The sequence below is a fragment of the Tursiops truncatus genome, chromosome 15, assembly GCF_011762595.2.
Source record: "Tursiops truncatus isolate mTurTru1 chromosome 15, mTurTru1.mat.Y, whole genome shotgun sequence".
Taxonomy (NCBI): domain Eukaryota; kingdom Metazoa; phylum Chordata; class Mammalia; order Artiodactyla; family Delphinidae; genus Tursiops; species Tursiops truncatus.
In genome coordinates, this window is record NC_047048.1 from 74,344,479 (window position 1) to 74,366,703 (window position 22,225).

At 47.7% G+C, this 22,225-nt stretch overlaps 1 protein-coding gene across 1 annotated transcript; it reads left to right on the plus strand.

Annotated features, from left to right (window-relative positions):
- Window positions 1-117: 117 nt before the first annotated feature.
- Window positions 118-20,149, plus strand: DDX27 (DEAD-box helicase 27). The gene is made up of 21 exons (XM_019943750.3): window positions 118-284; window positions 2,310-2,456; window positions 3,614-3,673; window positions 3,864-4,029; window positions 5,345-5,388; window positions 5,506-5,592; window positions 6,274-6,379; window positions 7,822-7,995; window positions 8,669-8,819; window positions 11,479-11,578; window positions 11,698-11,839; window positions 12,727-12,880; window positions 13,708-13,789; window positions 13,902-14,079; window positions 15,818-15,924; window positions 16,131-16,233; window positions 17,805-17,899; window positions 17,995-18,118; window positions 18,640-18,727; window positions 19,813-19,887; window positions 20,019-20,149. The coding sequence occupies exons 1-21, from the start codon at window positions 192-194 to the stop codon at window positions 20,035-20,037; spliced, it is 2,295 nt and encodes a 764-aa protein (XP_019799309.1). The 5' UTR covers window positions 118-191; the 3' UTR covers window positions 20,038-20,149.
- Window positions 20,150-22,225: the final 2,076 nt, after the last annotated feature.

A 22,225-nucleotide genomic window follows, 5' to 3' on the forward strand; every position in this document is an offset into this window, starting at 1 on the left:
TCGTCACACAAACCACGCCCCAGGTTGCCGCTCGCGCGCCGCGAGAGTTTGCGAGAGGGGGCGGGCCAGGGCGGCCTCCAAGAGGAAGTGACGTAAGCACAAGCGCAGTGATTACGCGGAGGTCGCGGAAACAGGAGAGCAGCCTAGTGCGCCGCGCTGGGCTGGTTTCCGGAAGTGGCTGCTGTGGCGACATGCTTGCGGAGCTGGGTTTAATCGGGACCATAGGCGAAGATGATGAGGTGCCGGTGGAGCCAGAGACTGACTCCGAAGACCAGGAGGAGGAGGTATGAGCCGATCGGGGTGGGAGCGCGGCGGCGGGCAGCCGATGTCCTTGACTGCTTCCCTTCCCCGTGGTGCCTCAGGTCCCTGCCCCCAAGGGCTCAGCATCCTCTGCCAGGCCGGCAAGTGTCCCTGGGTCTCACCCGGACCCCCAGATCTTCCTCAGTTTGCTCGCCACTAGCTTTTCCTCACCTCCGCGCCTGTGCTCGTGCTATTCTGTGTCGCCTTGGTGAACTCAGTACCCATTCACTGAACTGATATTTAATCCAGGCGCTGTGTCATGGAGATCCAGAGAGAGAGTCAGTCCTGGTTCCTAGTCAAGGAGCCATGGTTATCCATGCGTTCATTAAGTCAGTATTCATTGACTACATGTGCTACACCTAGTGTTAAGCATTCAGGACACAGCAGTGAACAAGAAGGGCAAGGAACACCGCTCTCCTGAAGCTTATGTTGTGGTGGGGAGTTAGAGACATTAAACAGCATGGCAGTTAAAAAGGGACCGGTGTCACGAAAAGGTGCTCATCCTTTAAAGCTCCAGCTCAAGTGTTTTCCCCTCTGTGGCCTCATCTGCTTACTGACACCTCTGGTTTGGGTGTCCCTCGGCCTCTACAAATTCAGCTTTTCCAAAGCTGAACTCTGGTCTCCCTCACCCTCCCAACCTGCTTTATCTCAAGCCAGAAACCTTGGAGTTATCCAGCCTCTTTCCCCTCCAGTGTTCTGCAGGCTACCTCAGAAATCTCTCTTAAGCTTCTTTCTCCCTCAGTCCACATTGCTTCCTCCCTAGTCCAGGACACACTGCCATCTTGTACCTGGATACCTACAATCCTAACATACCTGGTCTCTAACTGTTTCTCTTGTCGCCCCCCCTTCCCCCCAAGTGTATTTTCCACTTAGCAGCCAGAATCTTTTTGTTTCTTGAATGGAAAACTATCACAGAAATATTATCACTTATATGTGGAATCTAAAATACGACACAAATGAACATATCTACGGAACAAAAACAGACTCACAAATATAGGGAACAGACTTGTGGTTGCCAAGGGGGGGTGGGGGGAGGGAAAGACTGGGAGTGTGGGGTTAGCAGATGCAACCTATTATGTATAGGATGGATAAACAACAAGGTCCTACAGTATAGCACAGGGAACTATATTCAATACCCTGTGATAAACCATAATGAGAAAGAATATGAAGAAGAATATATATGTATAACTGAGTCACTTTGCTGTACAGCAGAAATTAAACATAACATTGTAAATCAACCATACTTCAATAAAAATTTTTTTAAAAATTGTCATAGAAAAGGACTGAAGGAAATATGGCAGATGATAATGCTAAACTTCAAGTTTAGCTTGAAGTGCTACACAATTACCGATTTAAACTAGGTACTGGAGAAATGAGATATAATCATTACTACTAATAAAGTTTAGGGTCAGAGTTCTTATGAAATTGTTTAACTCAAGTAAGAAAAAAAAATCAGTATAGCACTTTTTAGCTCTCAGGGTTTTTTCTTCTGTTTATCCTCCTGAAGCCATAGTTCAGCCAGTTCTCCTTCCTTTCCCATTTCCAAATGTATGAGTTAAAAAAATTTGTTGCTGTTGTTATTTATTTCTAACTTAATTGAATTGTGGTCAGAGAACAGAGTCTGTACAATATTGATTTCTTTGAACTTATTGAAGATTTGCTTAAAAGGAATACTATGTGATCAGTTTTTGCAACTATTCCACGTGTGCTTAGAAAGAATGTACGTGCTCTAGTGCAGTGTTCTCTATATGTTCATTGGAATAAAGCTTATTAATTGTGCTGTTCACATTTTCTATGGACTTACTCATTTTTTTTGTCTGCTTGATCTGTCAGTTATTGAGATGTGTTAAAATCTCCCAGGACAATTGTAGATTATTCTACTTCTTGTCATCTGTCAGCTTTTGCCTTGTATATTTCTGTTCTCTTATTGGGTACCCTCATTTCCTTCTTCTTTTTCCAGTGTTCTTTCATCTCAGTCCCATAGTCATCCTGCCTCTCCCTCTTCCCAGGGGCCCATTGTGCTGGGCAGAAAGCAGAAAGCCTTGCAGAAGAACCGCAGTGCCGATTTCAACCCTGACTTTGTTTTCACTGAGAAGGAGGGGATGTACGATGGCAGCTGGGCCATGGCTGACGTCATGAGCCAGCTCAAGAAGAAGGTGAGACTGACACAGATAGGCAGTTCCATGCCATAGGCTGTTAGGGTTGGACGGTGAGCTTCAGGGTCCAATGGTTTAGGAATGCCAAATGTTACATATAAATTGCTTAAAAAATGGACATAGCTATGTTACAATCGTCTATTTTCTAGGTATTCGCTCCTTGTTTTGAGTGTTAGAAAGAAACCTTTTTTATGTTGTTTTGTAACAAAAAACAATCTAGCAGCCATCCTCGGTAGTGGTGTTTTTGAAGGCTTGACTCTGCCCCACAGATACTATCACTCTTTGTCACTTGCCAGGTGATCTCATGTGGCCTTTCTCTTTAGGGTCCCTGGTTCCCACACATCACGGCCAAAACTGCCGTGAATGTCTCTGTCATCTGCTTGTTTGCCAAGACCCTGTGCTTTTCTTTGAATCTGGTTAACAAGCTAGAAGGTGCTTAAAAGTTATTTTCCATTTCACATGCTTCCGAGGGAAATACTGCCTGCTCAAGGCAGTTTAATCCAGACCCTGCTGGTCCTTGTTCTGTTTCAAATAAAACAGCATTGCCTTTTCAAAGTCATCTTGAGTGGGTTTTTTTTTTCCTTTTCATGTGTACTTCATGTAGTTACCGACTTGGTCTTATAGCGCTTACATTCTAGCAGGGTAGAAAATGACTAGACAAACAAGCCGTTCCTTATGGCTGTGGTAAGCGCTGTAGCGGTTCGGGGTGCTTTGAGCGTGCATCAAGGGGGCCTGCCATTACCTCACCTTTTGAAAGTTTTAGCAAGATCCAGCGTTACCTGAATTTGCTCGCCTTTCAACAGTTTGATAGGCTACATTATGTCCGATGGGCAAGGGGAAGAGTTTTTCCAAGTAGCATTCAGATACAATGTGACATCTCTTGGTAACTGTATCATTCTCGATATTAAACACCGACAGTGTGGGTGTTCTTACTGGTTCCAGGTAATTTGAAGTTTTTTCACAAAAAGACCATTTATTTAATGGTTTTTTGTTTGCTTGTTTGTTTTGTTGTGAATAATCTATGGATTGATTAACCTGTCCAAGTACAGATGAGCTTTTTCTATATTTGACATCTGAGACCCTACCTTAAGAAGCCCTTTGCTTTATCTCTTTCCCATACGTATGTTTCTTTTTCATCTCTTTATTTTTATCTGTAGAGGGCAGCCACAACATTAGATGAGAAGATTGAGAAAGTTCGAAAGAAAAGGAAAACAGAGGTGAGTAAGCAAAGCAGTTACTTCTCTTTGTAGGTGAGCCCTGAGCTTTACTCTCAGCATAAAGTAAAGCTTTATGGGAGCTTTATGGGAGCATAATATTTTTCCCTTCCTTCCCTTCGCTTTCCCTTCACAGGTTCTGGATTTCCTGAAGTTTGTAGTCGCCTTGCTTTATTACAGTTTCTTTTTCTAGGGTAAAGAAGCCAAGTCTGGGAAGTTGGAGAAGGAGAAAGAAGCAAAGGAGGGCTCTGAACCGGAGGAGCAGGAAGACTTTGAAGGGAAAGACGAGGAAGCCACAGAAGATGAAGAATCAGAGACTGACTACTCATCAGCTGATGAGAACATCCTCACCAAAGCAGGTAGGCAATACTGTCAGAAATGGGGACAGGAAATTGGAGTGTTCGCTTTTACTTTGTAGGTTATCCTATGCTCTTCTACACAGTTAAATTTAAGATCTCTGGGTCGACCGCCTTTCTTTTTTTTTTTTTTAATTTTTTTCTTTTTTTAAATGAATTTATTTATTTATTGGCTGCGTTGGGTCTTCATTGCTGTGCACGGGCTTTCTCTAGTTGCGGTGAGCGGGGGCTACTCTTCATTGTGGTGCGCGGACTTCTCATTGCAGTGGCTTCTCTTGTTGTGGAGCACAGGCCCTAGAATGCGTGGGCTTCAGTAGTTGTGGTGCGCAGGCTCAGTAGTTGTGGCACACAGGCTTAGCTGTTCAGTGGCACATGGGCTCTTCCCGGACCAGGGTTCGAACCCGTGTCCCCGGCATTGGCAGGCAGATTCTTTAACCACTGTGCCACCAGGGAAGTCCCGACTTCTTTTCTTTTAGCTTCTCTCTCTTTTTTTTTTTTTTTTTTTTTCCTGCGGTACGCGGGCCTCTCACTGTTGTGGCCTCTCCTGTTGCGGAGCACAGGCTCTGGACGCGCAGGCTGAGTGGCCATGACTCACGGGCCCAGCCGCTCCGCAGCACGGGGTATCTTCCCGGACCAGGGCACGAACCCGTGTCCCCTGCATCGGCAGGCGGACTCTCAACCATTGCGCCACCAGGGAAGCGCTAGCTTCTCTTTTTCCTTGGGAGTTTGGTAGGGTTGTTGTACTTTGCAGTCAGAGTTCACTCTTTTTCTTTTTCCTTTTCTTTTTTTTTTTTTTTGGTCATGCCGCGAGGCTTGCGGGATCTTAGTTCCCCGAGCAAGGATCAAACCCAGGTACCAGCAGTGAAAGCACCAAGTCCTAGCCACTGGACTGCCAGAGAATTCCCACGTTCACTCTTTTCCTCATCTCCAGCCCCACACAGCTGTTGACACTTCTATGACTCAAACTTATTTGGGGTGATAGGTCCCCCACCTCAGATGAGTCCAGCCACGTAGTAGGTGTTCCATTAATATTTCTTGCAGAAATGAGTGCTAAAGCGTCCTTATATAGCACAGTGGTTGGGAGTCTTGTCTCTGGAAGCTGCCAAGTTTGCTTCCTGTCTGACCTCAGGTGAGTGACTTACCTGCACGGCTGCACAGCCTCCTCTTCTGTGAGGCGACGCTGGTGACAGGAGCTCCCTCAGGTTGTTGCATGGATTCAGTGAGGTGTCCATCTACGTAATGCACTTAGGACAGTGTCTAGCAGACTGAGTGCTCAGGAAGTATGAGCCCTGATTATCAGCTCTCTTTTTCTCCATAGATACACTCAAAGTAAAGGAGCAGAAGAAGAAGAAGAAAGGACAGGTGAGCGTGGGCTTGGACAACAGTGTGCAGCTTGTTTTTACAACCTGAAAGAATTTTAAGGTCATTTAGTTCCCTTTTTGCTGAATTCTCATTCTGTCTTTTGATTTTCTGATGTAGGAAGCAGGAGGATTTTTTGAAGATGCATCTCAGTATGATGAAAACCTCTCATTCCAGGACATGAACCTTTCCCGCCCTCTTCTGAAGGTAGTGGCTTCTTTTGTCAACCATGGGATTCTTGCAGTCGCCCCGTAACCAGGCTGTCTGCCCTAAACTGGGCTCGTGGCCTCCCTGAACTCTGTTGTCCACACAGAGAACCCTCTTATGCAGAGGTTTTCGTCTTGGCCTGCACGGCCCTGCCCCTTCGGAGCCCCTCTGATGATGTCTCTCAGCAGCCATTCTGCTCTGGTCGCACTGGCCTCACTGGCCCTCACACAGGCCAGGCATCTTCTTCCTCAGGGCCTTCGTGCTTGCTGTTCCCACCACCTGGAAGATCGTTCCAGAAATCTGGTTGGGGTGCTCTTCGCCTCTTTCAGGATTCTACTCAGTATCCCCTGCTCAGTGAGACCTTCCCTGACAGCCCTTCTGTAAATTGCACTCATCCCCTCCCCATGCCCTTGCCAGCCCCCTTGACTGCTGTAGCTCTCTCCATAGCATTTATCTTCATATGACACTTGTTTGTTTTCGGCCTGTTTTTTCTACCAGATTCTAAGGGCAGGGTTGTTCCTTTTGTTTATTACTATATCCTCAGGGCCTAGATAAGTGACATACAGTAGGTGGATTGAATGACTGGGAGGGATTGAAACCTGTTTGGAAACCTGCCTTGTTTGTTTTGTGCTGAGACTCCCCCTCCTCTCCTCTCTGACCCTATCTTTTCTTTTTCTTCAGGCCATCACAGCCATGGGCTTCAAGGAGCCCACACCGATCCAGAAGGCATGCATACCTGTGGGTCTGTTGGGGAAGGACATCTGTGCCTGTGCAGCCACTGGGACAGGTAAAAAGGACAGGGACTTGGGGGTGGGGGAGGGAGAGGAGGAGGAAGAAGGAGGATGTGCAACATAGAATAGACTCTGGGTTGACTTACCAAAAGCCCACTTTGCTAAATATGCAAATATAAATTTTAATGCAATAACATTGTATATTCTGTGTAGTAACTTCCCTTTTAAAAAATATTAATATATATTTTTCTATTTTTTTTTAAATACTCTTTACTTTTTTTAAATAGGGTAGTCACAGGTTACAGGTTTCAGGTGATCTGGTGAAGATCATTTTTGTTTAATCCTATCAGGGTGTCTCTGTAACCATGACCTCCTGTCACTCCCATGATAAGCCCCTGTCATAGGAGTAAAGATTTTATAAAAGGGATGTTTATCACAACATTGTGTGTTAGTGCAGTTAATTATATAGTCATGTAATAGAATAGAATAGAAATAGTCATGTAATAAAATACGATGCAACCATTTTAAAAAAGTAGAGTACTTAAAGAAATAGGAAAATGTATGTTTTTTTTTAAAGGGAAGTTGCTAAACAATATATAGTGTTATTGAATTAAAATTAACATTTTTGTCCATTAAAAAAAGATTGGTAATATAGATACTGTTTTGGTAATGCTTACCTCTGGTTGGCTGAACTGTGGGTGATTTTTATTGCTTTTTTTTTTTATTTTGTATTTCCCAGATTTTTTACATTGACCATGTGATTGATTGATTGATTGATTTTTTTGTTTGTTTGTTTGTTTTGCGGTGTGTGGGCCTCTCACTGTTGCGGAGCATAGGCTCCGGATGCGCAGGCTCAGCGACCATGGCTTATGGGCCCAGCCGCTCCGCGGCATGTGGGATCTTCCCAGACCGGGGCACGAACCCGTGTCCCCTGCATTGGCAGGCGGACCCCCAACCACTGCACCACCAGGGAAGCCCAATTGATTGATTTTTAAAATTTATTTTATTTATTTATTTTTGGCTGTGTTGTTTCTTCATTGCTGCATGCGGGCTTTCTCTAGTTGCGGTGCGGGGGCTACTCTTTGTTGCAGCGCACAGGCTTCTCACTGCGGTGGCTTCTCTTGTTGCAGAGCACGGGCTCTAGCCATGAGGGCTTCAGTAGTTGTGGCAGGCAGGCTCAGTAGTTGTGGCTCGCGGGCTCTAGAGCGCAGGCTCAGTAGTTGTGGTACACGGGCTTAGTTGCTCTGCGGCATGTGGGATCTTCCCGGACCAGGGCTCGAACCTGTGTCCCGAGCATTGGCAGGTGGATTCTTAACCACTGTGCCACCAGGGAAGCCCTGACCATGTGATTTAAAATCAGAAAAAAAGTTTTATGAAAAATAAGTTGCTTCATTTCCCTCTGAGTAGATATGTAGGTTTTCTGTGTGCAGGTGAAAACCTGGACCTGGGAAGGACAGAAGCTTTTCTCATTTTGCTTTCCTGCTGCCCTTCCCTCCAGGTAAAACTGCAGCTTTTGCCCTTCCCGTCTTGGAGCGTCTGATCTACAAACCCCGCCAGGCTCCGATGACCCGTGTGCTGGTGCTGGTTCCCACCCGGGAACTGGGCATCCAGGTGCACTCCGTCACCAAGCAGCTGGCCCAGTTCTGCAGCATCACCACCTGCCTGGCTGTGGGTGAGTGTCTGGCTGAGGGCTGGCTGCCTCTGACAGAGTGTGGCACGGTGGAGGGGGGATGTGCACCACTGTCTGAGGGTGATGGGTGCAGGAAAGCCTTCATGTGATTGAAACCAGTTAAAAACCAGATGACGTTTTCACAGTAGATAGTGAGGGCGATGGGGAGGGCTTTGACTGAGGCTTCACCAGCCTTGCAAAACGAAACTTCAAAATGATGAAACAAATTTTTTCTTGATACTGAACAAATTTAGGATATAATTTTGTCTTGCATGAATAATGAATCAGATATTTATTGGGGCAGAATCTTTCTGATGATGTTATATGATAGTGTTATCTAACCTTCATTTTACCCTCCTTATGCAGTAGGAAATTGTAGGTGATTTAGAAAGATTATCAGTTTCTCAGCTGCATCTCTCAGTTGGTGGACGGTTGAATTGTTGTATTCTGAAGTGGCTTTGTGTCATCATCGTTTTAGATTTTTGCACTTGGCACAATTGTAATTAAATAATCTGTCTCTCCCACCATATCGTAAAATCTGCGCAAGTGGGGCCTCTGTCAGTCTCGTGCTCTGCCGTTTGCTCAGCATCTGCCGCGGGAGCTGGCAGGTAGCAGGGCTCAAGGCCGTACTGGTGGGTGACTCAGCTGGCTGCCTGGTGGGCTTTGCTTTTTGCAGGCGGCCTGGACGTGAAGTCTCAGGAAGCAGCCCTCCGGGCAGCGCCTGACATCCTCATCGCCACCCCGGGCCGGCTCATCGATCACCTCCACAACTGCCCTTCCTTCCACCTGAGCAGCATCGAAGTGCTCATCCTGGATGAGGCTGACAGGTACACCTGAAATGGTGGGGTCCCCAGGGCCACACCCCGGGGCGGGAACCTGCACTCTGCCTGGTCCTACCTGGCTCTGACCAGTTCAGCTGTTCACGTTTGAGCCTTTTTGTCCATCTTAGCCTGGATTATCCTGCTCTTTTTCTGTAATGTGATGGTTAAGAGGGAAGGCAAGTTAAATTCTGGCTCCACCGCTTCCTGAGATTGGGAAACGTTATTTAGAGTCTTAAAGCAAATCTTTTCTTGTTTGTAAGTGGGGGATAAGTACCCACCTCATGCTGTTGAAGATTCAAGGAGTAACTCCGGTATAGTGCCAGTGCATAGGGAGCATTCAACCGACAGCCTCGATTACTCTGCAGGCTCCCCCTCCTTCCCCGCTCCCTCCTCTTCCCTCCCTCCCTCTCTTCCTTCCTTTCTCTCATTCGTGTCTCATCTGCTCACCTCTTTCCCTCGTGACTCAACAGAATGAACTCTTAATGAACTGGACTGCTGTGGAGGTGGCAGGGTAAGGAGGCTGTTCAAGTTTACTCTCAAACTGAAGCATCTCCAAACTAACCAGGTCCTTAACCAAGTTTCTCATCCTCTGTGCCCCTCTCCCGCTTCCCATCCCACTGAAGGGCAACTCCAGCCTTCTAGTTGTTCAGGCCATATTCTCAGTGCCATTTTTGTCTCCTCATTTTCTCATCCCCCCAGGATATCCATTGGTAAATCCCATCCACACACTCCCACTTTGGGGCTTCTCTTCTGCATCGTTGTTCCCTCAGCTTGGAATGACCTCCTGTACCTCCTCAGGTTTCTGCTCCAGCTGTCACTTTGCTGGCCACTCTATAACAGTTCCTGGGACTTCCCTGGTGGTCCAGTGGTTAAGAATCCGCTTGCGGGCTTCCCTGGTGGCGCAGTGGTTGAGAGTCCACCTGCCGATGCAGGGGACACGGGTTCGTGCCCCAGTCTAGGAAGATCCCACATGCCGCGGAGCGGCTGGGCCCGTGAGCCATGGCCGCTCAGCCTGTGCGTCCGGAGCCTGTGCTCCGCAATGGGAGAGGCCACAACAGTGAGAGGCCCACGTACAGCAAAAAAAAAAAAAAAATAGAATCTGCTTGCCAATGCAAGGGACATGGGTTCGACCCCTGAAGATCCCACGTGCCGCAGAGCAACTAAGCCCATGCGCCACAACTGCTGAGCCTGCACGCCACAACTACTGAAGCCCGTGCACCTAGAGTCTGTGCTCCGCAACAAGAGAAGCCACCACGATGAGAAGCCGACGCACCACAATGAAGAGTAGCTACCGTTCACCGCAACTAGAGAGAAAAGCCTGTGTACAGCAATGAAGACCCGATGCAGCCCCCCAAAATAAATAAATAAATGAATGAAATATTTTTTAAAAAACAAAAAAAAAATAGTTCCTCCCTTCCCCCCACACCCCCGCCTCGTCCTTCCCTTCCTGCCTTATGTTCTCTGAGGTGCTACACCTCCTTGACCTCCCGCATTGTTACCTGAATGCTCGTGTGGTGGCTGTGTCCCTCTTCTCCCCAGAACTTCATGTTCGAGAAGGGCCGACTTTGTGTTTGTGTTGCCTGCTGCCACATCCCAGTGCCAGGGCCGTGTCTAGAATCTAGCAGGTGCACAATAGGTGTTGAATAACTGGTAGACTGCCTCCCACGAGCATTCTTGAGGCCTGAAGGAGGTAAAGGAGATCGTTCTAAGCCAAGGGAACATGATCTGATTTAGGTTTTAAATATCAAAAATATCAGTGTCTGAAAAGACCAAGAAAGGCTGTGGAAGTTTCAGACTGAGACCAAAGAGACACGACAACTAAAGGTGATACCTGTCCCTCAACTGCAGCCTGAACTGGACAAGAAATACTGTAAAGGATTGGATGGGTTGAAAAAATTGGAGTCACAGTAATCTCACAGATGACTATTATCTGCAAAGAGAAAGAGGTTCCTTTCCTAGTGGAGAGTGGTAGACACCACTTCAACCAAGTGACCAAACTGCGATGCTGGAACAAACTGTCTATCTCCGGATGGAGTGAGAGTGAGGTGCACAGCTGCCCCCCACCCCGCTCCCAGCAATGATTGTTAAATCCAGTCACTGGGGAATAATTAGACATATTCAGAGTGTGAAAAAGGATGAGAGGACTTTGTAGACTAAGGGAGACTGAAGAGATGTGACAACCAAGTACAACGTAGGAACTGTCATTCCTGGACTAAAAAAATAAAAAGACAGCTCTAGAATGACGTTTGGGGGACAGTTAGGGAAAACTGAATGTACATTGTACTTTACTTTAGATATCATTCAGACACTTGAATTTCTCAGGTGTGGTAACGACATTGTGTTTATGTAGGAGAAAGTCACCGTTCTTAGGGAATGTGTGCTGAAATATTTAGGGGTCCGGTGTCATGATATCTGCAACTTAATAGCATATGATTCAGCAAAAGAAAAAAAAGAAAGACTAAGCAAATATAAAATGATAATGATAATTCTTGGTGAATCTTGGAAAAAGGGTAAAACAATGCTAGTAAAATAAGTAAATAAATGAGCCTGAAACATAACCAATGACAGTATCGAAACATCATCTGTGCAGTGTTTTCTGTCCTTCATCGATACAGATGCAAGCCCAGTCCATTTCTCTTGATTCCTCCCCTCCCCTGCTTGCCAGGATGCTGGACGAGTACTTCGAGGAGCAGATGAAGGAGATCATCCGAATGTGTTCCCACCACCGCCAGACCATGCTCTTCTCAGCCACGATGACGGATGAGGTGGGCTGTAGGGAACAGAGGGACGGCGCAGAGGACCCCGGGCTGAGCGGGAGCCCCGGCTTGCCTCCCTCCCTGCCTCCTGACAGGCTGGTCAGTGCCCCTGCCTTTGTGCCTGGCAGGTGAAAGATCTGGCTTCTGTCTCCTTGAAGAATCCCGTCCGGATATTTGTGAACAGCAACACGGACGTGGCCCCCTTCTTGCGGCAGGAGTTCATCCGGATCCGGCCAAACCGGGAAGGGGACCGGGAAGCCATCGTGGCAGGTGAAAGCCCAGGGTGGGACTGAGCAGGGAGGGCTGCTCAGCTCCCCTGAGCTTCACACCGAAGTGTTGGTCTTTCCCCGGCGACTCCTCCATCCGGTCTCCCGTGCCCCAGCGTGTGGTACTGCTGTTCCTCTGCTCCACGAGTTCTTCCTCCCTTTCTTTCGTCGCTTCACCTCCCTTCCACCGTCCAGTCCTCTTTATGTCCTGCTGAACTCCTAGCCACTTCCCTCCAGCTGCCCCTCTGGCCCTTCGTCCAGGCCACTACTGTGTTACCTGGATTGTTGCAGTGGCCTCTGACCTGGCCGTCTGCTTCCACCCTGTCCTGTGGAAGGTGCCTTCTCCACACTGCAGACCATTTAAAAGGATCATGTACAAACAAGCATTCGCTCCTGTTCCTTCGCTCTTTAAACCCCCTGGTGTCTTCCATTGCTCTTAGACTGAAATCCGTGCTCCCTAGCGAGTCCTGTAAGACCCCTGGACCTGCCCCGGCCTGCCCGGAGCCCCCGGCCTTGGTGCCTTAGCTCATGGCCCTCCAGCCACACCCGCCTGCTTTCGCTTTCTCAAACCCCCCAAGCTTTTGCTCTTTCCTCTGCCTGGAAGCTTCCCCCAAATCTTCTCGTGGATGAGACTGCCTTGTCATTCAGCCTAATGTCACCTCCTCAGAGAGAGGCCAGCCCTGAAGCTGCCGCATCTTCTCTTCATTCTCTCACGGCATTTACCACCCTTGAGAATTGGGACTCGGCCTCTCTGTCTCTGCCCTGGAGTGGGAGCTCCCCAAGGCAGGGGCCTCACCTGCCACCCCCGAACCAGGCACAGCAGCCGCTTTGCAGGCGAGGAGGGAGGACGTGCTGGAGGCAGCCACCCGCTCACTCTTCTCTCCCTGGCAGCTCTGTTGATGAGAACCTTCACCGACCACGTGATGCTGTTCACCCAGACCAAGAAGCAGGCCCACCGCATGCACATCCTCCTGGGGCTGATGGGGCTGCAGGTGGGCGAGCTCCACGGCAACCTGTCACAGACGCAGCGGTTGGAGGCCCTCCGGTAAAGTTTCGGGGGCTGAGGCTCCCACCCATCCTTCAGAGGGGGCTCTGTTCATTCCAGAGACGGAAAGTACCCTCCAGAGGTCATGTGTGAGTGGTACCAGGGGATACAGTACAGTTCCCCACTTCACAAATTCTAGCCTAACCATTCTAAGGTCAGGTCTTAGAGACATTCAGAACTCTGACTTTGTACAAAATGATACTCTTGCCCCAGGATTTGAGCATGGGAGCTGCTGAGCGGGGTCACAGCAGGAAATTGACTTGGGATGATGCAGCACACACTCTGATCTCTGCAGCCTTTCCAGAGCAGGGGACATACCCAGGTCTGCTAGAATGAGATCCTGAAGCAAATCCATTCGTATTTCTTGAGCACTTACCTTGCCAGGCCCTGTGCTTTTCCACGTGGTTTCTTGTTTAACTCTCGCAGAATCGAGTCAGCTTGGTAGGCAAGGAGGAACCCTTTAGGACTCTCCACTGGTCCTTATTCACACAGGCAGCTGACAGTTGTTTCTTAAAGGCTGTTTTCAATGCTGAGGCACTTGCCTCTGCTCCGTGTTATAGTCTAGCTCTGTGGTTCCCAAGCTTCTCTATTTATAGGAATTGCTGTTTAAAGTGGTATACACAAAACTACATTTGCTCTATGTCGTGGGATGTTTGGGGGGCATGTGAGTGTCGTTAGGCTGACACTTAGGATCTGTCTCCACTGTGATGGTCTGTACTCTGCTGCTTGACTCCAGAAGGGTTTGTGTTCTCTTCGCTGGCTCAGGCTTCTGCAGAGTATTGACTGGGGTCAGGTATTCAGAGGAACATGTTTGTGGCTGTTTCCAGGCGCTTTAAGGATCAACAGATTGACATCCTCGTGGCCACAGATGTAGCAGCCCGTGGACTTGACATCGATGGGGTCAAAACGGTGAGCAGGCCCCATCTTCCTTGAGTTTTTGCTGGGAGTCCTTTTGCCTCCTCACGTCCCCCTCTCCCCGCCGACTCCCAGGTCTGACTGATGCTTAACTTTGGCCTTCCAGGTCATCAACTTCACGATGCCCAACACCATCAAGCATTATGTCCACCGGGTGGGGCGAACAGCTCGTGCCGGCCGGGCCGGGCGCTCAGTCTCTCTGGTGGGAGAGGAGGAGCGGAAGATGCTGAAGGAGATCGTGAAGGCTGCCAAGGCCCCCGTGAAGGCCCGGACGCCGCCCCAGGGTGAGCAGGCGTCAGTGCCACGGCTCAGGGCGGTTCGGGTGGGTGGGGGAGCATCCTAGCTCAGACCCCGAAGGACGGGGCAGCGGGCAGAGGGTAATGGGTGAGAGCAGGCGCTTTGCAGTTAGGAGCCAGATTTGAATCCCAGCTCTGCCACTTCCTTGCTGAGGGGCCCCGGGCAGGTCTCCCCTTGCCTCTCTGGGCTTCATTCTCTCTGTGTGTGAAAGGGACTGAGGAGAGACTTGTGCCCCAAGTGCTTAGTCATAGGTATTCGCCAGCCTTTGGGAAGAGAAGGCCTCTTTTTTTTTTTTTTTTTTTTTTTTTGCGGTACGCGGGCCTCTCACTGTTGTGGCCTCTCCCGTTGCGGAGCACAGGCTCTGGACACGCTGGCTGAGCGGCCATGGCTCATGGGCCCAGCCGCTCCGCGGCATGTGGGATCTTCCCGGACCGGGGCACGAACCCGCGTCCCCTGCATCGGCAGGCGGACTCTCAACCACTGCGCCACCAGGGAAGCCCAAGAAGGCCTCTTAAGGCACCACCCCCACTAACCCTTCACCACTTCCTCTTGGTGGGGGCCCCGGATGGGGAGGAAGTCAGCACTTACTCTTTTCGTATATCTTTCATTCCTTTTTTACTCATCTGTAGCGGTCATATAATGCACATCGTTAAAAAAATTTTTTTTTAAGTTACAAAAGTAATATGTATTCAGTGTTGGAAAAAAGTAAATCAAATAAGAGTAAAAATGTAATTGTATGTGAAAGAGCTCACCACTCACAGCATTTAGATACACATCTTTTCAAGACCTTTTTTTCCATTCATAGGTCTTTTTTTTTTCCTTTCATTTAAAAAAATTTCATTTAATTCATTCAGTCTATTGCTGTTTGTTGTATTCTAAGTATTGGGGATACAGCAGGAAACAAAACAGCTGACACTGTTGGGAAAAAGACACAATAAATAAGCTAATTGTAGGTGTGATTGAGAACGACAGGAGAAGTGCCTACTTTAGAAAAGCTGCTGAGAAAAGGCCTCTGACAGATGGCATTTGAGCCGAGTCCCGGATGACAAGAATGAGATGGCTGTGGGTGGTCTGGGGACAGAGTGTGCCAAGCACGGAAAACCAGGGCAAAGCCTCAGAGACAGGAACACACTTGATGTGGGAGTAGAAGACAGGGAGGACCAGAGGCCCGAGGCCTGTGAGCAAGGGGTAGGCAGAGGTCAGAGAGGTAGGCAGGGGCCATGCTGAGGAGTTTGGAATTTATTCCACGAGCATCAGGAAGCCTTTGGGGAGGTGTTAAGCAGAACAGCCACACATAAAAAACCCCCCAAAAACCCAGTTTTCTGCGTCACTAAATACCCATCTGAGGGCTTCCCTGGTAGCGCAGTGGTTAAGAATCTGTCTGCCAATGCAGGGGACATGGGTTCGAGCCCTGGTCAGGGAAGACCCCACATGCCGCGGAGCAACTAAGCTCACGCGCTGCAACTACTGAGCCTGCGCTCTAGAGCCCGCGAGCCACAACTACTGAGGCCGCATGCCAGGACTACTGAAGCCTGTGTGCCTAGAGCCCGTGCTCCACAGCAAGAGAAGCCACCGCAATGAGAAGCCCAAGCGCAGCAATGAAGACCCAACACAGCCAAAAATACATAAATAAATAATTAAAGAAAAATCGCCATCTGCGTTGTTTGCATCAGCTACACCATGTTCATCCTTATTTTAAAATCTTTTTCATTCTTTTCCCCTGAGATGTCATCCTCAAATTCCGGGACAAGATTGAGAAAATGGAGAAGGATGTGTATGCAGTTCTGCAGTTAGAGGCTGAAGAAAAAGAGATGCAAAAGTCAGAAGCCCAGGTGAGGCTGTGAGGAGCGCTCTGGTCCACATGCTGCTTAGTAAGCAGACTGCATGGGCCCCGGCTGGTCTGCCTTCTGATATGCTGTGTCTGCCAAACATATCATCAGAGCCCCAAGTATTTACAGGCAGTGGCTTCCTGCAGCCACCATGTTCTGTATTATCAGATGTAGGTTTCATGGCAGGCATCCTTTTGCTGTCCCCACAGATCAACACAGCACAGCGGCTCCTGGAGAAAGGGAAGGGGGCACCAAACCCTGAGCCTGAAAGGAGCTGGTTCCAGACCAAAGAAGAGAGGAAGAAGGAAAAAAGTATGTTGGGGAGGTTCCTCAAAAAGCTAAACATAGAATTACCATCAGGCCCAGCAATTCCACTCCTAGGTCTATACCCCAAAGAACAGAAAACAGGGACTCAAACAGATACTTGTATGCCAGTATTCATTGAAGCATTATTCACAATAGCCAAAGGGTGGAAACAACCATGTTCATCAGCAGATGAATGGATACACAGAATGTGGTAGGTACATACAATGGGATATTAATTCAGCCATAATGAAGTTCTGGTACATGCCATAAGGATGAACCTTGGAAACATGCTAAGTGAAATAATCCAGACAAAGGGACACATCTTTATGATTCCATTTATAATAGGTACCTAGATAGGCAAATGCATAGACACAGAAAGTAGAATAGAGATTACCAGGAGCCATGGGGAAGCTCTAATGGTAATAGAGCTTCTGTTTGGGATGATGAAAAAGTTTTAGAAACAGATAATGGTGATGATTGTACAATATTGTGAATGTCATTAATGCTACCGAATTGTACACTAAAGAATGGGTAAAATGGCAAACTTTGTTATATATATTTTGCCACAATTTAGAAAAAGTAAGTCAGAAAGATATTTAGATATATATATTCCCTTTTCTCTCCCTTTAAAAAACAAACAAATTCACATTGTCTACACCTTGCTTTTTTCAATGAATTTTGTAGTTTGGAGATCATTTTATATAGGCACATATATAGCTGCCTTTTCTTGATTTCAGTGGCTATGTGGTCTTCCATCACATAGGTGGATTATAGTTTATTTTAATTAGTTCCCCACTGAGGGACATTGAGGTTGTTTCCAATCTTTTGCTATTATAAACAAGTGATGTAGTAGATAGCTATACAGATGCCCTTTCACAATTAAGCAAGCATATTTGATTTACAAGGTAAGTTCCAAAAAGTGAAATTGTAGGTCAGAGGCTATGTGTATTCATTATTTTGTTAGGGATTGCAAAATTACCCTCCAAAGAGGTAGTACCAGCATTTAAGAAATACTGTCTGTATTTGATGGGACAAAAAATTAAGGTGATGTATGTTAAGTTTCTGTGTTATAAATAGAGTTATAACTATATTGTGGGAAGGGGTGGGAAGTATATCTTTCATAATATGAGGCAGATATATAATGAATGTCTCAAGTAGATTAATTAAGAAATAGTGGAACCAGCAGGTTATTTAGTGAGATGGAGGTAACTGCCAGGAGAGGAAGTGACTGCTGCTTTTCATTTTAAGCCCTTAAATGTATCACTTTTAAGTATGTACACTTCTTTTTTTTTTTTTTTTTTTGCGGTACCTGGGCCTCTCACTGTTGTGGCCCCTCCCATTGCGGAGCACAGGCTCCGGATGCGCAGGCTTAGTGGCCATGGCTCATGGGCCCAGCCGCTCCACGGCATGTGGGATCTTCCTGGACCGGGGCACAAACCCGCGTCCCCTGCATCGGCAGGCGGACTCCCAACCACTGTGCCACCAGAGAAGCCCAAATATGTACACTTCTTATTGTAAGTTTAAAAAAAGATTTTATGAAATGGTACCTGGACTCTCGTGCTCTCTTCTCATCCCAGTTGCCAAGGCTCTGCAGGAGTTTGACTTAGCCATAAGAGGAAAGAAGAAAAGGAAGAAGTTTATGAAGGATGTCAAGAAAAAGGGGGAGATGACAGTGAGTAGCCTCCCCTTTGGAGTTGGGTCCCTGCCTGAGGATGTGGGTCAAGGCTGCCAGGTCTGTTCCACACTTACATGTCATCCTCTCCCCAGGCAGACGAAAGGTCCCAGTTTGAAATCCTCAAGGCACAGATGTTCGCTGAGCGGCTGGCCAAGAGGAACCGCAGAGCCAAGCGGGCCAGAGCAATGCCCGAGGAGGAGCCAGCGAGGGGCCCTGGTAGGCAGATGGGGAACCTGAAGGAGCTGGTAGGAAGGCTCTGCCTGAAACCTGGGCTTGTGGTCAGGGACAAAAGGGGAGGGATGATGATAAGAGCCCACACTTTTTGACTAATGAGTATGTAGGTGTGTACAGCTGTCCTTTATTGGCTCCAAGGGGTGAAGTGACCCCATGTTTAGTAGCATTTGAACACAAGCCTTTCTGATTCTGGAGCCTAAATCCTTACCAGCTGCTGCTTGAAGGAATGGGTCAGGGTGGAATGAGGGGAAGATGTTTTCAGCCCATTTTATGTTTACATGGTCCATTCCACCTTTGGACTCTGCAGGCATCCTTTGGAGTGGTTCTTCACACCTGGTACTTGTGATTCCTTATCTCTTTTCTGCTGGGATCTGATGTCTTGCTTCCATGTCAAAACATCAGGCCAGAGCATCCACTGAACTTGGAACCATTACCTTGAGCTTAAGGGGATTTAGGAGCTTGGGACAAAAAGGCCATATCTAACCCATTCTCTCTGTGCACAGCAAAGAAGCAAAAGCAGGTGAAGAAATCTGTATTTGACGAAGAACTCACCAACACAAGCAAGAAGGCCCTGAAACAGTATCGAGCTGGGTAGGGTTTTAAGTCATCATGGAGCTCTTGGTATTCTGATGAAAGCTATGAATCTTCTCCCTCCTTCCTTCCCCACTCCCAATTCTCATATACCTACAGCTTTATAATGCAGGCATGCCTCATTTTATTGTATTTTGCTTTATTGCACTTCGCTTTTTGCACTTCGCAGATATTGCAGTTTTTACAAGTTGAAGGTTTGTGGCAACCCTGCGTTGTCAGATGATGGTTAGCCTTTTTTTAGCAATAGAGTATTTTTATTTTTTAAATTTTTATTTATTTATTTTCTGGCCGCACCACACACTTGCAGGATCTTAGTTCCCCGACCAGGGATCGAACCTGGGTCCCAGCAGTGAAAGTGCGGAGTACTAACCACTGGACCACCAGGGAATTCCCAGCAATAGAGTATTTTTAAATTAAGATATGTGCATTGTTTTTCTTTTTAGATGTAATGCTATTGCACACTTTATTAAGACACTATAGTATAGTGTAAACGTAACCGTTACATGCATTGGGAAACCACTAAATCCGTGTGACTTGCTTTATTGTGATACTCACTTTATTGCAGTCGTCTGGAGCCAAACCCTCAATATCTTTGAGGTCTGCCTGTATATAATTTTAAGGGCTCCTGTCTGTCCCCTTCCCCGCCAGCCCATCTGTGGATTCCCAGGGTGAGAGTAAGAGAAGTGTTAAGGCCCTCCTGCCTTGGGGTGAAATAGCACATTTTTGGTTCAGAAATAGAGCTTTCTCTCAGGGGAGTGATAGAACCCCAAAGAAAGGATTCTGGTGTGCTCTTGGGAATGTGCTTTCCTCCTCATATCCTCTGGGCTGGGGTTGGTGGCTGGGTAAACTAAGTTACCCCAGCAGTTTTATTACATACACAAGAAGGAAGAGCCTCTTCGTCTTGTTTTAGTGCTGGGCCCTGACTTCCATAAACCCATATTATCAGGTGGAAGAACACAGACTTAGAACCTCAGGCCCTGAAAATGACACATCTGTGGTGCTGCTGCTTTGTGTGGGAGCTGGTAGGATGGGGGGTGAAACATTACCTGCTTGTCCAATATTTTGCCATCTTCTCTCATTCACAGCCCCTCCTTTGAAGAAAGAAAACAATTGGGCTTGCCCCACCAGAGACGAGGAGGAAACTTTAAATCTAAATCCAGGTAATGTTTATAGTTCTGGAGGACCAGAGGCTATGAGTGGGGTTGGAGAGGAAAGCTTTCCTGGGAAAGGAGCTTCTCCTTCCTCTTTCTGGTCTTAGCGTTGGTCTTTACTCTGCTCATTTTCTTCATAGGTACAAGAGGAGGAAGTAGCCGTGGTGGCCTGAAGAAGTTCATGGGGCGGCTCTTAGATCCCTTCTTTGTGGGAAGTCATCCCGGTTTGGTCTCTCTTTTCTGTTTGTAAAAAAATTATTTAAAACTTTAATACATCTTTGTCATTTGTACATTAAAGAAACGGAAAAGTTGGGGGTGGTGGTGGTACATAGCTGTTTCCTAAGCATCCTAAGCATCCTTGTCAGCAAAGCTTCTTTCCCGTTTTTTTTTTTTTTTTTTTTTTTTTTTTTTTGCGGTACGCGGGCCTCTCACTGCTGTGGCCTCTCCCGTTGCGGAGCACAGGCTCTGGACGCGCAGGCTCAGCAGCCATGGCTCACGGGCCCAGCCGCTCCGCGGCATGTGGGATCTTCCCGGACCGGGGCACGAACCCGTGTCCCCTGCATCGGAAGGCGGACTCTCAACCACTGCGCCACCAGGGAAGCCCCAAGACTCCTTTCTTGATTAGCTTTCACATAAAGAAAATACTAGGGGGCTTCCCTGGTGGCGCAGTGGCTGAGAATCTGCCTGCCAGTGCAGGGGACACGGGTTCAGGCCCTGGTCCAAGAAGATCCCACATGCCGTGGAGCAACTAAGCCTGTGCGCCACAACTACTGAGCCTATGCTCTAAGAACCCGCAAGCCACAACTACTGAGCCTGCAAGCCACAACTGCTGAAGCCCGCACGTCTAGAGCCCGTGCTCCACAACAAGAGAAGCCACCACAATGAGAAGCCGCATGCAACAACAAAGAGTAGCCCCCGCTCGCCGCAACTAGAGAAAGCCCGCGCGCGGCAATGAAGACCCAACGCAGCCAAAAATAAACTAATTAGAAAAAGAAAATACCAAATGGAAGAAGTATTTTTGGGAGGCTGAGGAGACCAGTCTAATTATATATCTTATCCTGTCTCTTCCCTCCATAGCACAGTCTACGTCGTCTGCTAGCTTGGCACTGCCATATATGCTTGGTATGCATCTCTATGCTTGTAGAGGAGCTGGGTGTGGAATAAGGATATTCGTGCTAGAAGTTCTGTCAATGTCCTAAAACAAAAAGCTGTCATCTATTGAGCACCAGCCGTGTGCCAGACATTTCTGTGTACTGAGCACTGTTTCATTCAGTTCACTACAGCCCTATGAGGCAGGTACTGTTATCCCCATTTTGCAGATAAAGAAACAGAGGCTTAGAAAGATGGAGTAAGTTTCCAAAATTGCACAGTTGGGAATTCAAGTTTTTGAAATCATGGTATATCTCAACCTATACCTTTACTATGGTGTGGAAGTGCTACTGGAGAGACGGAAGCTCAAAGGGGACAGAAAGGGTACCACATAGGGGCTTACCTGGTGGTCCAGTGGCTAAGACTGCGCTTCCACTGCACGGGGCACAGTTTTGATCCCCAGTAGGGGGACTAAGATCCTGTATGCCATGCGGCACGGCCAAAAAAACCCAGAAAAGGGTACCAGATAAATTAGCTCTTTGTTGCAAAAAAACAGGTTGTACCCTGTAGAATGGTGGTTCTCATCCTTTTCTGAATCACAGGTCCCTTTGACAATTAGATTGAAAGCCAGAGGACACTCCTTGGGAAAATTGTGATTGTAGTTTATGTCATAATTTTAAGCAGTACACAGACCTTTTTCTTTCAGCTCAAAAATTATTATCCAGTAGCATATACCCTCAAGATTAGAGTATGTTTAACGCTATTCATTTAGGCTGTACCTAAAAGTTGCCAACAGAGGGTTCCAGTTCAGTAAATACTGGCACACACACAAGATGGAGACCAGGGATTGAACCCGTGCCCCACGGAGTGGAAGCACAGAGTCTTAACCACCGGACTGCCAGGGCAGTCCCAGACTCACCGTTTTGTTCTTGTTTTTGCGGTACGCGGGCCTCTCACTGTTTTGGCCTCTCCCGTTGCGGAGCACAGGCTCCGGTCGCGCAGGCTCAGTGGCCATGGCTCACGGGCCCAGCCACTCTGCGGCATGTGGGATCTTCCCGGACCAGGGCACGAACCCGCGTCCCTTGCATCAACAGGCGGACTCTCAACCACTGCGCCACCAGGGAAGCCCAGAGTCACCGTTTTTACATGCTTACAGAAAGATCCCCAAGCTAGATCGTTAGGCCAAGTGCAGAACTACGTACTTTTTTAAGGGTTAGATATTGCGTATGCACAGATTGATCGATTTTCTCTGGGAGAA